The 16285-nt window shown below is 36.9% G+C and overlaps 1 protein-coding gene across 3 annotated transcripts in view; it reads left to right on the plus strand.

Moving 5' to 3' along the window:
* Positions 1–12236, plus strand: part of PSME4 (proteasome activator subunit 4) — a 57882-nt gene extending 45646 nt beyond the window's left edge. For 2 of the 3 annotated variants that reach the window (XM_071740417.1, XM_071740416.1), the window contains 10 exons: positions 98–189; positions 579–710; positions 982–1190; positions 1492–1577; positions 2385–2513; positions 3406–3561; positions 7651–7813; positions 8728–8861; positions 9857–9995; positions 10642–12236. In XM_071740417.1, the coding sequence (XP_071596518.1) occupies positions 98–189; positions 579–710; positions 982–1190; positions 1492–1577; positions 2385–2513; positions 3406–3561; positions 7651–7813; positions 8728–8861; positions 9857–9991 (1236 nt within the window). In that variant the 3' untranslated portion in view covers positions 9992–9995; positions 10642–12236. Of the gene's footprint in view, positions 1–97; positions 190–578; positions 711–981; positions 1191–1491; positions 1578–2384; positions 2514–3405; positions 3562–7650; positions 7814–8727; positions 8862–9830; positions 9996–10641 lie in introns of those variants that run through there. The other variant, XM_071740418.1, reaches the window with a different exon arrangement.
* The last annotated feature ends 4049 nt before the right edge of the window (positions 12237–16285 follow it).

Here is a 16285-nt window from a genome sequence, read left to right on the forward strand (position 1 = left end):
AAGGGATGCAAAGACCATCTCTGTCAAAACTTGGGTAGTTTATACATTATTTTTTTAAATCTTCAGTTTACTTATATTTCTCTCCATTTGTTTTCAGGAGAGCAGAGATCCTAGGAAACTACACTGGTTATTTGAGTTGCTGTTGGAATCTCCGTTGAGTGGTGAAGGAGGATCATTTGTAGATGCATGGTAAAATTAAACTGTTCTGTTGTGGCTGAATAAAGAAGGAAATATAGCATAGATAAAATGTATTGAAAGCATATTGTCCCAGGTGGCTTGTAGAAGCAGGGGGAAAAAAAGCACTCCTTTCCAATTATATTTCCCCCCACAATGGTAGTTTTTTCATTATTAGTTTTTAAAGGTAATAAATCTAGTTAGCAGAATGTGAGCTTTGGAACTGGCGTAACAGCAGTACAGTTGTTTTGTTCTGTATTCTTGATCCATCTTTGCATGCATTTCACACAAAGACAGTTTTATGCATTGACGCACACAAAACATGCCAAAAACAAGACTTGGAGGGGACTGGGAAAGGGAGGAACAATTTTCTATGACTAAAGATGAGCTGTTCTGATTTCTAGCCGACTTTATGTACTGCAAGGTGGCCTTGCACAGCAAGAGTGGAGAGTCCCAGAACTGTTGCACAGACTGCTGAAGTATTTGGAACCCAAACTCACACAGGTTTACAAAAACGTCCGAGAGAGGATAGGAAGGTGAGTGGTCTCTTTTGCAGTTCTTGAGGTTTTTCTTTTCTTGGTTTTATTTGGGTCATGGAATATCTAAATGTCTATATTGAAAGTGGTTACTCTGTGCATTAATGCTGGCAACAGAAATTAGATAAATTATTGTTGAGACTTGCTTCAGAAACTTCAGGTGACTTCTTCTTTTGATTTTTACTGTATATGGCCTGTTATGATTGTGTATGATCTCTCTCGCGAATCATGCTAACTGTATGGTTTTGCCTTCTTTGTTTGCTCTTTTTAGCGTTTTGACCTATATATTCATGATAGATGTCTCCTTGCCAAATACTGTTGCAACTAAGTCTCCTCGCGTCCATGAATTTACCACCCGGATACTTGAAAATCTTAAACCCCTTATGGAAGCAGATGAAGAAATTCAAAATCACGTTATGGAAGAAAATGGAGTTGGTGAACAAGATGAGCGAACTCAGGGCATTAAACTCTTGAAAACTAGTGAGTTACTTAATCAGGTTAAAAAATGGGGAGTATTTCAGGAGATGGTGACTGAGGTCTGCAATATGGTTGCAGGATACAGTCTCACAAATTCACCTCAAATGGTGGCTTCAGCAAAATATCTTGTTTCAGACTTTAGGTTTATAAAGTCACCTTTACTAGGTCAGAATACCAGTACAGGTCTGCTTTATGGTGTGAAAATTTCCCAGGCACTTCTTGTAATAAATTTGGTCTATGGTTTGTTTGGGGATCATGGCTTTTTTTAATCTTGATCAGTGATCATTTCTCTTCATAAAAACAGTTCTGAAGTGGCTGATGGCAAGTGCAGGACGGTCCTTTTCTACAGCTGTCACAGAGCAACTCCAGCTTTTACCCTTATTTTTCAAGGTATATGCTTTAATTGCTTCTCTATTAATTATGCTTGATTAAATGAGGACTTCTGTATATAAAGCAAAGTTATAAGGAACATTTTAAATGAAAACAAATAGTGATAATAAGAACATGCATGCAAGGAGGCCTGAATTATTTTTTTATGCTTATGTATGTCTAGAGCTGGTAATCTAGCCTCTTAAATAATTTCCTGACAATAATTATTTATAGGTCTGTGTTGTTTTTCTGATTCTTAAGTATGATTATACAATCCTTTCTAAATGACGATAGTCTCTTGTTTTTCCTGGTATCTGTATTTTTTCATGAAGCTGACTCATTCATAGCTACCTATCTGAAATAATATATTTAGCATGCTCTAAGCCTATGTCTTACTTTATATAAATACCTGTTAATGATCCAACAACAATGTACATGCGCACAAAATAAGGGTTTACTTATGTGAAAGAGAATTTGAAATACTGGTAAATCTCTCTGTTTTCGGCCTACATCTGAAATATTAATTGGACTTGATAGCAAAAGAACTGCAGTGGGGGGAACTGAAGTCTTAATAGTATCCATTTAATCCTCCATAATCTGCTTCAGACTAGCCATACTGTTTAGAGAAGTAATACATGTACAAGGAACCAGGGATCTCATGATTGCTGAGAATATTTTAACATTGTATCAATTGTTTTTTCTTTATATTTCAGCATTATATTAATTCTGGTTTTCCTGGGTAACTTTCCTTTCATGAGGTGAAATGAGAGTTTCTGTTACCAGTGCTTATTTACTAACACAAGCCTCCCCTGCCCTCTTTTTCTATAGATTGCACCAGTAGAAAATGACAACAGCTATGATGAGCTCAAGAGAGATGCAAAGATGTGTTTGTCATTAATGTCTCAGGGTTTGCTGTATCCTCAGCAAGTGCCTTCGGTACTTCAGGTGCTAAAACAAGTGAGTATGGTCTAAATAGCTTAAGTCTTACTGTTAACTGTTGCACTCTAAGAAATAGTAAATGTATTTTATTTTGTTTCCAACTTCAAAACATGAAAACCAACTAGTATCTTGATAAGCAAGTGAACAATATTTTAATAAATTAAAATTTAGTTGATCAGTAGACCACTTTAAGCCATGTTTCTCCATGAACATAATAATCGAACTCCAGTTTCAAATTACTATCACATAAAGAATTGCCCTTTAATCTCCTGTACAGCTTTCTGAAAAATAGCAACAGATACAAATGTCCTCTTGAATTAAATAGTTCATTCTCTTAGACAGCTTGTCATGTAAGAAACCTTTTTTTTCTTTTTTTTCCACGTCATTCAAGATGAGTCAACAGTAGTAAAATTACCTATCACAAAATGTTGGTGTGAGCTGAAGGCAGCTAAAACAGTAACTGCTGTGTTGCAAGCCAGGCTGCAGCCATGCCTGTTGCTTTCAATAAATTGGGCTTGCATAAATATGTGGAGTTGAAAGTAAAGGAACTTAAATTTTTTTTTTAACCATATCCACTGTATAGAATATATATATATGTACTCAAGCAGAATGGAATTTCTGGTTTAATTATGTCTGCCTTATGACTAATGTTGAAATTAATCAAAGGGAGAAACATGTCTACTTTGTCTTTTATGCTATTAGGTATCCATTAAATAACAGCATGCTTTGAAAGTTAAGCCTGTAATTATTATTTAGATAATAAGTGTGTGCTTTTGAAAATGAAGAGTGCATGAAAGAAAAAAATCTGAAGGGAAGTTATTTGTGACTATACCCAAAACCTTTTTTTTAAGTATTGTTAGCTTGCATTTCCTTCTCATTCTTCCACACTAATACTTGTTTTCACTTGCAGACGGCAAGAAGCAATTCTTGGCATGCTAGGTATACCATATTAACCTACCTCCAGACTATGGTGTTCTACAATCTCTTTATCTTTCTCAACAATGAAGAAGCAGTCAATGACATTAGATGGCTGGTTATAAAACTCCTGGAAGATGAACAGCTTGAGGCAAGTAATACCTTTTCTGAAATCCTTTGGTTTACGTGATTGGTTTCTTGCCCGTACCAAGTTTTATGAAAAAGCTACCAGTTGTAAATTAATACAGTAAGTATTTCTAGCTTAGCATTCTTGCTATTTTGAAAATAGGGATTTCATATTGCATTTTTCTTTTAATATTCTATTGCGTGAAAACAGATGCTTACAAAAAACTTAAGGATTTTCCTGCCTTTTCAACAGAATGGAACACTGCTTTGTTTCATTCTTAGATGAGGTACAGCAGAAATAGGGATTTTACTACAATTATTAGTATGGATGTTGGTAGAGAAGTCAACTTCCAACAAGGTAAAATGCCCTCCTATATAAAAAATGTATTAAGCTGCTATTTATTACTCTAAAGATCTGTTTCCCTTTAAGCATATCTTAGTAATGACAAAAATACTTTCTATACATCTAGCTCCCTAAGGAAGTATTTCTTTAGTTCTAGGTAGTTTTTTCCATAGTTTTTTGAAAGATGCATGTGTCATAAAATGGAATTTGTGTAGCAGATGCTGCTACTGATGGTGTTACATGACTCAAAAAGCTAATAGTTTGTAAACTTACTTGTTGGTGTGACAGGTTTTTGTATGCCTCAAGCTAATGATAGTTCAGTATATATGCAAATGGAAGGAGATAAAATCCAAAGTCTTGGCTGTGGTACATGGATGCTGTTGAAGATCCATGTGGGAAATTAGTGTGCTCTTAGAGATACTATCAGGGTCATAAGCTTGTTCTCGGGGAAGGGGGGGGGAATGAAGGTTCCCTATGTGAATCACTGAGTCTTGGTTTTCAGTCTCCCAAAAGCTGGGGAAAATCATGACAATATTTTATTCACTATTATGAAAAATTTCTTACTGTTTACGGAACTGAAGGCTTGTATCAAATTATGTGAATTTAAGTATGTTTGATCATCTTCAACCACAATGAAGAATATTTAGTGTTGACCTCCTGTCTGTTCGATTTGCCCTATCCCATCATTTTCACTGGTTTTTGTGCTCTGGAAATATCAATGAAGTCCCTGGTTTAGATGCATGCATAATTTTTATTATTTCTAGAAGAACTAGAATGTTCTGAAATGTGATACCCTTTGCCATAAATTATCCAGTTCTGAGTTTTCCTTGAAGCTACACTTGAAACAGCAGTTACACCTGAAATGTGAAGCTTGTTTTCAGGAACAGTGAATTGGAAAGCATTTGAATATACAAAGCAAAATTTCTGTCTTAATAGGCTTGAAGTGCCAAGCTCTATAAGTAATACTTAAAGAATAGCACTTAGACTGCTTGCCTGGCCTTGCTGATGTCAGTCAGCAGAGCAGCTCTCATGTCTTTCGTGCCATTATTTGCTGTGATGAGCTGGAAGGGAAAAGCTGGCAGTCCAAGCTTTTGTTTCCCACACCCATCAGAACCTCTTAGTCTTGTGTAATTTTGAAAAACACATTCACTTTAATACAATTTATCTTGCTATTTTAAATGTAAAAAAATTATTCTACAATTCTAAACTACAGAGACACAATTGAAAAAAGCTCATCTATGTTCATAACCACTTACGATCGTGTTGTTACCATGGAAGCATTTAACTTTTCTTTGAAAAGTAATCTTGTTCTTTCTTGATAATAATTGGCAAGATACGCAGTACCTTGCAGGGTAATTTTTTTTGTAATTTTTTTTTTTTTTAAGTGCTAGATTTTCAAGGTCAGTGCGCTTTCAATAAAATCCCTGGCCTTAACTAGCATTGGCTGTCTTTACCCAATGAATTGATATTTTGGACCTTGGATACTTTATTTTTTCTCCTGACAGAAAGGTGCCAGGCCAAATGATACTGCAGATTTGGGGTTTTGCTTTAATATACACTTTATGTATTGCTAGAATTCTCAACCTCCTGGTGATTTCATAATTTTTTATAAAATCATTGCAACAAACCTTGTCAAATGAGTGTCAGATGCCCTCACTGAATGTCAAATGGCAGTGTGACTGCAATGTGAAGTGAGTGGGTCAGAGAACAGTCTGTATTGTATCAAACACAGATTTCATGCATCCAAATTTCAGCATTGGTCTAGGTTGAAGAGTGCTGCACTTAACTAGAATTGTGAGAAGTTATCTTTCTGAAAGTCAGAGTAGTTAAGGTGTTGATGGAGTACTAAGAATGTGACTGTAGCTGAAAAATGGAAGTAATACACAGTTGTGAAAAATGTCTCTGTGCACAGCAGCATAACCACCATTGAATATCATGTCTAATTTTCATGTCTTACAGACAGTTGGAGAGAGCTGCAGTAATGATTTCAGTTTGGGAAAACATGTTTTGTCCTAAATATTTCTATTTGTGCAGTCACAGTAAAAGTGAAAATAACTTTATTCAGCTTGGAGTTATGGTTAAAGTGACAGCTTAGTTCATCTGAAAGCATATTTCTTCCAGCTTTCTCATCCATAATTTGATCTAGGAAGCTATCTGGGCACACGCTTCAAATGTTTATATTTTTATAAATCAGTGAACTGAACACATAGCACTTTTGTTTTGATTTTTTCATACTACACTGCAATATTACAGTAATGGGAATATTTTCTCATGTTTAAGTAGCCCCTTGCAAGTATTGCACTTAGATTTTGCTTGTGCTGTTGAATTTTTTTGTTCAGATACAGTTATGTAGAGCTTGGTCAGTCAATTCTGACAAAAAATATTTCCCAAACCATACTTAATTGGTAAGAGTATCAACTCTACTACTTCTCTGTAGGTTTTATGTTCTTTAGGTCCTAACATGAGCGTGATCTGTAAATTTAGTGTCAGATGTGATGAGTTACTGGCTTCTTAATGTATGGTTTTTTAAATTTTGCTTCTAGGTGCTTTTAGCAGAGCATTCCTTACAGTTAGAATATTAATTTTGAAACAAAAGTCACTTTAATACAGAAAAGTGTAAATGAGGACAGTTCACATCGGAGCTTGCTCACTTCATAGCCAAGCTTCTTTCTATTCTTGGTCTTGCATTAGCACATTGTGTTTCATTTAATAGATGAGTTCTTAAGAGACTCACAAATTGCTGATAAACAATACTGGCAGACTTTCACTTCATACTCTTTATGCTGCTAACAAAGTAGATCACGTTTGAATAGTACGTTACAGAAATTTAAATTGAATGAAGTCTCAAGATTATTGTTAACTTACTATGTTTAATTATTATGGCACTTGCTGCTATACTTATTGCTTTGTGGAGGTTCAGAACATTATGTTCAAGGATATGATTTATTGTAATGTGCTGCATTGGTTTCAAAGTGCTGGTAGGTGTTTGTACTCCAGAGAGACAAATGTTCTGGTTACAGTTACATGTAACAGTATGTACTTTACAAAAAAATCTGGCAGCTGCTGTCATTGTTTCAACAAGTTGCTTTGGTTTTCAGATTTGTAAACCGTGGGAGGTTTTCATCAGCCTGCAATTACTTCAAGTGGAGGCGAGTTTGAGAGACTCCAGTTTAAATATGTTCTTACAGTTCTATAACTTTACGGTTTTGGAAGATTTGAGTAGATAGGTTAGTAATAGTGTTGGGTTATACTTGCTTCTAAAAGCAAGTGACTGTGTTAGCCACTAACAATTGTTGTGGCAGTTTTAAAAGGAATATAAAATGAGAGATCTGTATTTTGAATGGTTTGGCAATTAGATGAAAACTTAGTCCTGTTCTTTTGGGTTTTTGTGTTACCAAAGAGAAGAATACTTTTCCAACCTGAAATGCTGTTTTTATTCATGTAGTGAAAAGGACTGGTACTCAGGGCAACAAAATTTTAATGCTGGAACACCATAGAACTGAATTGTGGTACATGAACTACTCAAGCCGTCATTCTATACACTTTCTATATTAAAATTGAACTTTATTAACTTTTTAAGAGCTGCAGAGTAAACTAATAGTAGTTTATCCTGCTACCTCATATCATAATATTGTCAAGATTTTTCTTGGTCAGAGTTTTGGTAACTTGGCCTAACTAAATATGCTTGAAAGGATATTAATAGCTTAAACACCTGTTTTTTGCGGTGCGTATGTGTTTAGTAACTGTGGTATGTACTGTCTCTGCTCATAGGTGAGAGAAATGGCTGCTACCACTCTAAGTGGTTTGCTACAGTGCAGTTTTCTCACTATGGATGGACCCATGCAGACCCATTTTGAACAGCTGTGCAAGATGAGGTTACCAAAAAAACGAAAGCGTGACCTGGGATCAGTGGTGGATACAATTCCTTCCGGTGGTAAGAAAATCGCTTCAGATACTAAAATGATGCACATCATCTGGCTGGCAGGCTGGCAAGAAAGAAATATTTATTTTGTGATACAGTCAAATGCTTATTTTGTAAGTGCTCCAGATGGAACAGGATTAATCTTGTGGCTAAGCAGTGTTTAGAAAATAAACATATAGCCAGAAAAAACATAAGGCCTGTTGCCCATGCAAATGTGTTTCCTTGCTAAGCATTCATAAACCATAATGGCAAATCACTTGTCCTTGTGTACCTTATTGCCTGATTATGTAGTGCAGATCCAAATCCCTGTTAAGTGCTTCAAGAATTTGATTTCCAGTATAAATGATGACTAAGAATACACTACTACTACAAAAAAGCAAATAATGTTTTTTATGATGTATTCCTACATTAAACTAAAGCAATTAATTTTCCAGAAATGGCACTAAATTGAGATTTCTCCATTTTCCATGTGCACTATTCAGATAGTTAAGTATGTGGATGATGAGAGCCATTTCCTCAGTCAATAAACTTCCTTATCTGCCACAATATGTATAATTCCACTCCCTACCCACCTTACCTTCTCTTTGTTAGCAGTGTGGTTCTTTGATTCTTAAAAAACGAATTTATTTGCCTAGATAGTCTAGAACAGTCTGGTTCTCCATAGAAGGTAGAGATCTCTGTAGTAGGGTTGTTAGTTTCTTTAATTCAGAGTCAAAACTAATTCAATAGTTTGTATTAGTAATAGTCAGTGTATTAGTCTACACCACCTCTGTTTAATATACAGGCTCCCTTAAGTCATTTCCAGCAGTTGAAAACAGCTTTATTTTCACTGATAAACACTTTTAAATTTGTGGGTGTCATTAAGGAAAGCCTTAGAGAAAATAGTTGCAAGTTGCCATATGTAAATTAATTTCCTGCAATTGCAGACCTGGTGAAGCGCCACGCTGGTGTGCTGGGACTTAGCGCCTGTATTTTGTCAAGTCCCTACGATGTACCCACCTGGATGCCACAGCTCCTTATGGATCTCAGTGCCCATCTTAATGATCCTCAGCCTATTGAGGTAAAATAATTTTTTTATCTAATATACCATGTAAAATACTCTTTACTCATTCTTGGTTCTCCTTTCCCGGAATTAAAAATAGGAAGCTGTTAAGAAACTTAATTTCTGCTGCTTTTTATTATATTATTCAAATACATTTCAAGTAATGGACTACTGTTACATATTTTTTGTGGTAGTTCTCTTGCTTTCAAATTTCAGGCATGAACTGAAAGCTGCAAGAGCTATATCTATAATGAGGAAAACCACTTAAATTTTAAAAAGTCCCTCTGTGCATACTTAAAAAGAATTGGCTAGAATTAGCATTCTAGAAAAAGTGGACCTGAACAAAAAATCACTGAAATTTTTAAAACAAAGTTTTATAAGCAGCTCTAGAAACATGTTTTTAATTAAATAATTACCTTTAATTTTTTTTTCTGTCTGTTCAGTTGTGTTTACTTTTGCTGTGTCAACCAGAGCAATGAGCTTATGGCTGAAGAATACCATAGATTTAACAAACTGCTATTGTGTGCTCTATTGAATCAAGAAACTTGAACTAACTGGACTTTTGTTTATTGAATAAGCTTATTTATTTTAATCACAAAAGATAGTTTTCCTGTGATTTATTTCCTCTATGCATCTTAAATGATTTAGCTATTTCTCCTGTTCTGAGACACAACCCATTGGTTTGAAATCCTCTAGGACAACGAAGAGGGAAAAAATATTTCACTTACACGTTTTAAGAATTTATTAATTTTCTTCAAAGTCAAAATTGTAGGTCAAATCACTTCTCGTAAGAATGTTGGGGTTGTGACAGTAGTCAAACGACTCTTACTGGAGCTGTAAAAATGAAAATACTGAGCTACTGGGCTGACTTCTCTGGAGCCCTCCTAGCCTTTAAAACTGCTCAAACCCTTTGCTTTACTCAGCAGCTACTTTCTGTTGTATTCAGTGTTTGTTTTGTCGTGGAGATTAAATCCATAATTGATACAGATCAATGCCAATTGTCTGCTATGTAGATGACTGTGAAAAAAACACTGTCGAATTTCCGAAGGACCCATCATGACAACTGGCAGGAACATAAACAGCAGTTCACAGATGACCAGCTACTAGTGCTTACTGACCTCTTGGTTTCACCATGCTATTATGCATAGAGAGGTAAGATTATTTGTCTTGACACAAATTGACAGAAATGGTCTTGAGAAACCTGCTTGAGCTCTCCAGTCTAGAATGCAGAAGGGAGGAATCCCTAAACCACAGGGAGAATCAAGTCCCTTGCACCTCTCGTGGTCTGTTCAAGATCAGATTCAGTGAAATATTGTCCATCTTTTTATTGTGTCCTCATATTACTAGCGTTTTACTAAGACTCACTTGTTTTCTTGAATATTGATGTTCCTTTTCTCCATTTCCTGCCAGTTGGCTGCCTTTTTAAAAGCCTGGCAGTTTCACTAAGGGCAAGGTACATGCTGCTCTGTACTTCTGATGCCTCTGAGGACTTTAGCCTACCACCCAGCCCAGTATGTCATCTGCAGCCCATGATGGGAGTGACTGCTACCAAACTGTCTCCTCTTCCACATATGGCTTTGCCATTGTGTCTCTTCACACAGGCATGTCCCCAAAGAGTGAACCCATTCCTGGAGTTTCTCTTTGTTATGCTAAAAGATTCTGATCTCTATTGTATTGTGATGTTTTGTGACAGTATTCCAAGAGAAGTTTTAATTTGTATTTTCATTTTCGTCTGTGGTAATAGCACGAGGCAGTAATCTTGCTATGAATTCCTGAATTTTTTCTTCTTTCTTTTCAGATTCCTTCTGGAAAAGTGAGAATTTAGGAACCTTGCTGCAAAATAAAGGAAACTCAAAGAAATCTATCATGTAGAAAATTTTGTGTTGGAAATCCTGATGCCTAATCAAAACCATTTTACATACAAACAAAAAGACCTGGTTCTATTCAAAAAGAATTTCACCTCCCCAGGGAGCAGCTGTGGAAGCCTTACAGTCTGCTCCTTGCTGCACTTGCAGAGCCTGATCATGAGTTTATTGCAAGACCCTTGTCATTGGCCTGCATAACACAACACCAGTCTTGTTTCTGCTTCCTGATACACAGTGACTTACACTGCACATTTCTTATCCTCTTTTTCTGACCCTTCTTCCCAGCTATTCCTGACATCAGAGAGTGCTGCAGACCGGAATATTCTCAGTCAAGCTCTCCGATTCTTTTGATGCAACTTCTTACCTAGTCAGCACACACCAGGAACCTATCTTTCTCAGAGTTTATTTTTCACTACTTGGATTTGAGTGCCCATCATGGGATGGGTTCCGTATCATTCAGTCCACCTCAGGGCAGGATTGCCTTTTTTTATCTTCCTTGTCAAAATGTAAATAGTTGATCTTCTTTGTGTAGTGTAGATAATGGCAGGAGAAACGATGGGGAGTGAAAACTCTTGCTGCTTGGCCAGGTCTTCATAGATTGCTTGACCGTGTGTGGAATACAAATCTATGGTTATCTGCATATTTTTAAGGGTGAAAGGCTGTAGGTGTTTCCACATAATTACAGCCCACAGATATGAAATCATGGACTATCAAGTGATGGTTGAATTCACAGAATTAAATGTACGCACAGTGTGGAAAGGCCCTGAATGGCTGACTATTTTTAACAGCGTATTCTCATGAAGATTGTCACTGTTTGGGCAAGCGTATCTTGTTCGAAGATTGTGGAAAGTTCTGTATTTTTTTGCCTGTGGCTTTGTTCAGAGACTGGTATCTATTGGCTATTTAACAACATGTTTAATATGTGTTACATAGTTGTAAAAGACTGTATAAATTGTAGAGGCATTGCATTGACAACATTGTACAGTTTGCAACCTTTTACATAACACCATTGTGAGATTAATTTGTAAAGATTCATACTTAGGTGTTAATACGGTAGTAGTTCTGGCTTTTGTATCAAATCAAATGCCATTATTAGTTTTTTAAATTATTTTCTTTAACAAAATCTCTCCGTGTCTGAAGGGCAGAGGTTTCGTTCTGGTTTTCTTGTATCCCATTATTACTATGTCACATTCAAATTTTAATGCAACACTTGTCATCTCTAAATGCTGACATCACGTGTTCTGGTGTGACAGGTTCATAGAATGTGAGGTGCGTTGAAATAATTCATAAACGTGTGTGTGTGTTGTTTCAACTTCCATGCAACCTTGCAGGAGCACTGATACGTTCTGAGTGATCTACCTGCTGCGTGTGTGACTCATTCCAAACTTCAAAGCACAGCAGTGTTCCTGGTGCATTTAATGAGTGTCAGCACACAGATGTAACCACTGTATAGCATAGTGCCAAAATTATTATTTCAATTGTGTATGTAGCTTAAGACCCAATAAATGGATTGTTTGTAACATCTGCATTTTTGATTATCTAAAGCTGAAATTTCTTACTTTAAGACTATAACTGAAGGTGATTTTCTGTGCTTTTGAGCTTTTTGTATAAGGCATGCGTTTATGGTGGGATTTGGCAGAGTTAAGGCAACATTAAGGATTAAAGATCTGATTGTTGGGAAACTAGCTTTTTTGTTTACATCAAAATATCTTGTACCTGGTGAGGCTTGCCAAAAAAATATCTTCTGAGAGGTACACTTAAAATTGGAGAAGCTAGTTGGAAGTGGAGGGTATTTTGCTGCTAGAATTAAAAAAGAAAAATACTTTGAAGGAAAGTGTTTGCTAGAAAGGATCATCTTTATGTGTTGGCTGATTAACTGATGGAGCAGCTACTGTATGTGCCATTTTATTTCCATTACGGGCAGCTGACTACAGGATCCAGCTCTGCTGCTTTTCACTGTAGTTGAGAGTTTCTTGCATATCTATCACCAAAGTATAGCTTGAGTGGGTTGCAGTGTTGATGATCCAGTGGTCTGTAGAGAATCCTTCTGCAGAGAGAGGTACGAAGGCACATAACTAGTTGGTATTAATAATAGCTGTTTATAAATAAGCAATAAATAACTTGATCCAAACAGATCACCCAGAAAATAGGGTACCTATTCTGTAGGATAAAATATAGCTATGGTAGTGTGAACAAACTTGTACTAATTGACTTGCTGTGGGTGAAAGATTATTAGTCTATTCTGAAAATGTAGGAGAAACTTTGAGTTCTTCATGAAATACCACAACTCCATTGCTACTTTTGTTCCCAAACTTTCCTTAAGCAATATGCACATGTAATGAGTTCTGATCTATCGCTGTTGTCTTAGGCTGTCTCTTTCCTAAAGCATTAGAGATGAAACAACACCTCAGTCTGGAGAAGGAGACATTTCCAGTGTGAGTTGAGAAAAATTTTTTCCCTGAACAATAAGGGAGATGAAAAAAGATCTTAGAGATGGTTTTCATAGCTTTAGTGACCACGTGTCAGTCTGCACGAATAATCTCTATGACCACTGCTGTTCGAAGCACCAAAGAATGGTAATAATGAAAGGCAGAATTAATTCGTTAGTGTTTTGGGGGTTTTTTTATGCTCAAAGTTGCAGTGCCTTACTGTTGAGTATCTGTCTTGCTAGAGTATTAAGAATGGAATGATCTCCAGTATTTCCATAACCCAGTGGGTATATTGTGAAAACCTGCTGATATTGCAGCAGACAGATTGACACTTTTTTCAATAAAAGCATATAAGAAAATTGGTTACGCAACTAAGAGTTGTGGTTTTGGGTGTCATTGCAGACTTGACACATGATTGTGCTATTATCAAGTTGACCTAATCTGCATATGGATTTTTTTTTTTTTTAAATATAAGAGGAAAAGTTATGAAGTTCATTATTTCTGAGGTGCGATGTTTTGAACGTATTTCTTTATGTCCAGGTATCTGACCTCTCATCCTTTTTAGCAGGCTGTCCCAGGCTTGGTACACAAAGCTCTCTCCTGTCAATTTTTCACAGTTAGTCATCCTGGTATCCTACACTCTTCTCAGTCTCGCATTCTTCCATGGCTTCAGAATACCTGGAATCCTATAGCAGAGGCTCCAGCTTCCTTTTCCCCTGTGGAAAACACAATCTGGTAAGATGTAAAAGGGAAAAAGACATCAACTTCCTCATCAGTAGAAAGTTTTGCTGGCTGTTGTCTTTTCAGGACTTTGACTTCAAACCTGCTGTGAATTATCAACTAACTTGTTTTACATTCTCAGTGGCATTGTGCAGTAACTGGAAGGCAACTTCTGGGGATTCCCTATCACAAAATACTTGCTGGACAGAGAAGGGGATTTTCAATAAGGGAGAAAATACAGCTGGACCTGATGTAGACTTCCTTGTTGTCTGCAGGCTAGAGGTAACCAAGCTCCAGAGAGGGGTTTTAGTGGTTAATCCAGTGAAGTACCCAGGGAATTAGGGCAGTGGTCATTCTTCAGTCCACTGCAAGGAATTGGGAGGTTTGATGGCAGAAGAGAATTAAACTGGGGAAGATGTAGAATATTGTTAAGCTGGTACGAGGTTGGTATTCTCTTCAAGAGAATGACTCTTGGTAAGCAGTCTTGAGTCAAGAGTTCTCAGTACAGATCAGAGCTTCAACTAGAATTTGCTGCATCCTACAAAGGCAGACTGGAAAAAGGAGAAGGGTTGTTTTTCCTTCTGTATTCCAACATTTTTGTCCTACAGCTGTTTTGTTAAAAGCCTAAGGAAGTGCTCTTATGCTGAGATGGGGACAGGTTTCCATAATAAAAAATAATGTCCAGTTTCTGGTGCTTTAATGTCTGCAAAACTTGACCCTGCTGTAGAAATTGTCTTGAACATAATTTCTCCTTATTCAGCTGGAACTCCAAGGCTGAAAAGTATTTGAGAAGCTTGATAATACTAGAGCATGAGACTTTCCTTTAATTAATAAAAAAAAGCAGCAATAGTGCTGCAAAGGAAGAGTGTGAGTACCTTGTGCAAGGTGCTGCAAAAGTTTAATGTGGCTGTGATTTCTGCCTTGCAAAAGAGGTCTCTTCCACTGAGCTTTTCCTTTACCCCAAACTTTGAAAGTTCTTTTAATAAGGGGCAGGCCAGCAAGATGCTTCACTGTGCCGAAGGGACTGTGCAGTGCTTCATGTTCCCATGGAGATAATTTTTGCCTCGCCTCATGCCCTGGCTGCCTGAGTACAAGCCCTGTGTTCAGCAACCTTCTCTTGTGGCATTCTCAGGCTCTCTGCTGAATGACAGTTTTTCTCACCCAGTCTCATCAGCTTGTGCCTTTCTGCTGAAATGTTTAAGGCTCACAGGCTATAACAAGGTATATTTTTTCCTTAATTTCCAACTACAGTAACTCAAGAGGGATAAACCATCTTAAAACAAAACAAAAAGCAAACAAAACAACCCTACCCCACACCCTTGCACCTGATTAATTGCGTTGCATCGACAGAATGAGTGATACTCTGAACCTACTGGTAATGGAAAAAATTTCTTTTTCTACTTTTTTGCACATAACTAGTTCTAAAATAGTTAACTTTCTTACAGTTTTGACTCCTAAATGAATTTTTCAGCATTTCAGGTAGGGGTTCAAAAGCACATAAGGGGTCAGAGTCTTTCTAACACCTCTAAGTTTGATACAAACAGCCCTAGTAGACATGTGTACCCTAGTTCTGTATATTCTACCTGCTAGTCTCATAACCACAGGGCATTAAGAAGTCCGACTGCAGTCATCCAGGTTTGAGCATTGGCCAAATAACACTGGGAATTGCATGGACCTTCCCAACATTTTAAAGGACTCGTTTGGCAAAATGTATTACTACTCCTATGTTACTCCTATGTTTTTCCTAAGTGACATCACAGAAACCATTGAAGCCTGATGTGGACTTGGATTAGACACTCTGGAACTAAAGTTTTTTTATGCAGTGTCTTGCTTGCATCTGAAGTTGCCTGCTCTGAAAGGATATGGATGTTGTGTGTTCACAGCACAGCAATCATCACTGTTTCCTTGACATTAATTACTTAAAAGTAATTCACTCTTGGATTAGGCTGATATCTTGTAATTTGTATATAAATAAGAAAATTCAAGTAGATCTCAGCTTGTCAGCGAAAAAACTTTTACTCAGTAGGGCCAGGATTCATCCACAGAATTCAAATTCACCATGGCTGAAGAACGAACATGTAAGTAACAGTGAAAATAAAAGTGATGGCCAATCAGTGAGAGAGCACAGCTTAAAGGAAAACTGTGAACATTATGTTTTGGGTTTTGGACCTTCTCCTTCCTGTATGTAAGTAAGTAGTTTAGGAACAAAAACATGGCCAAGCGCACATGACCCGGGTGCCCAGGTTGCAGGGTGCTGTTGGCATTCCCCTGCCACAGATCCTGGTAACAAATCTGGACTGAGTTTTAGCTGGAAGTACCTTTAGCATGCAAGGCTCATAGGCTGGGCTGTGGTTGCAACTCCTTAGTTTACTGGGAAAATTGGTCTTAGTTTTAAAAAGTGTTGAAAAAATAAAGGAGCAGGTAACAC

The sequence above is a fragment of the Heliangelus exortis genome, chromosome 3 (genome assembly GCF_036169615.1).
Source record: "Heliangelus exortis chromosome 3, bHelExo1.hap1, whole genome shotgun sequence".
Lineage (NCBI taxonomy): Eukaryota > Metazoa > Chordata > Aves > Apodiformes > Trochilidae > Heliangelus > Heliangelus exortis.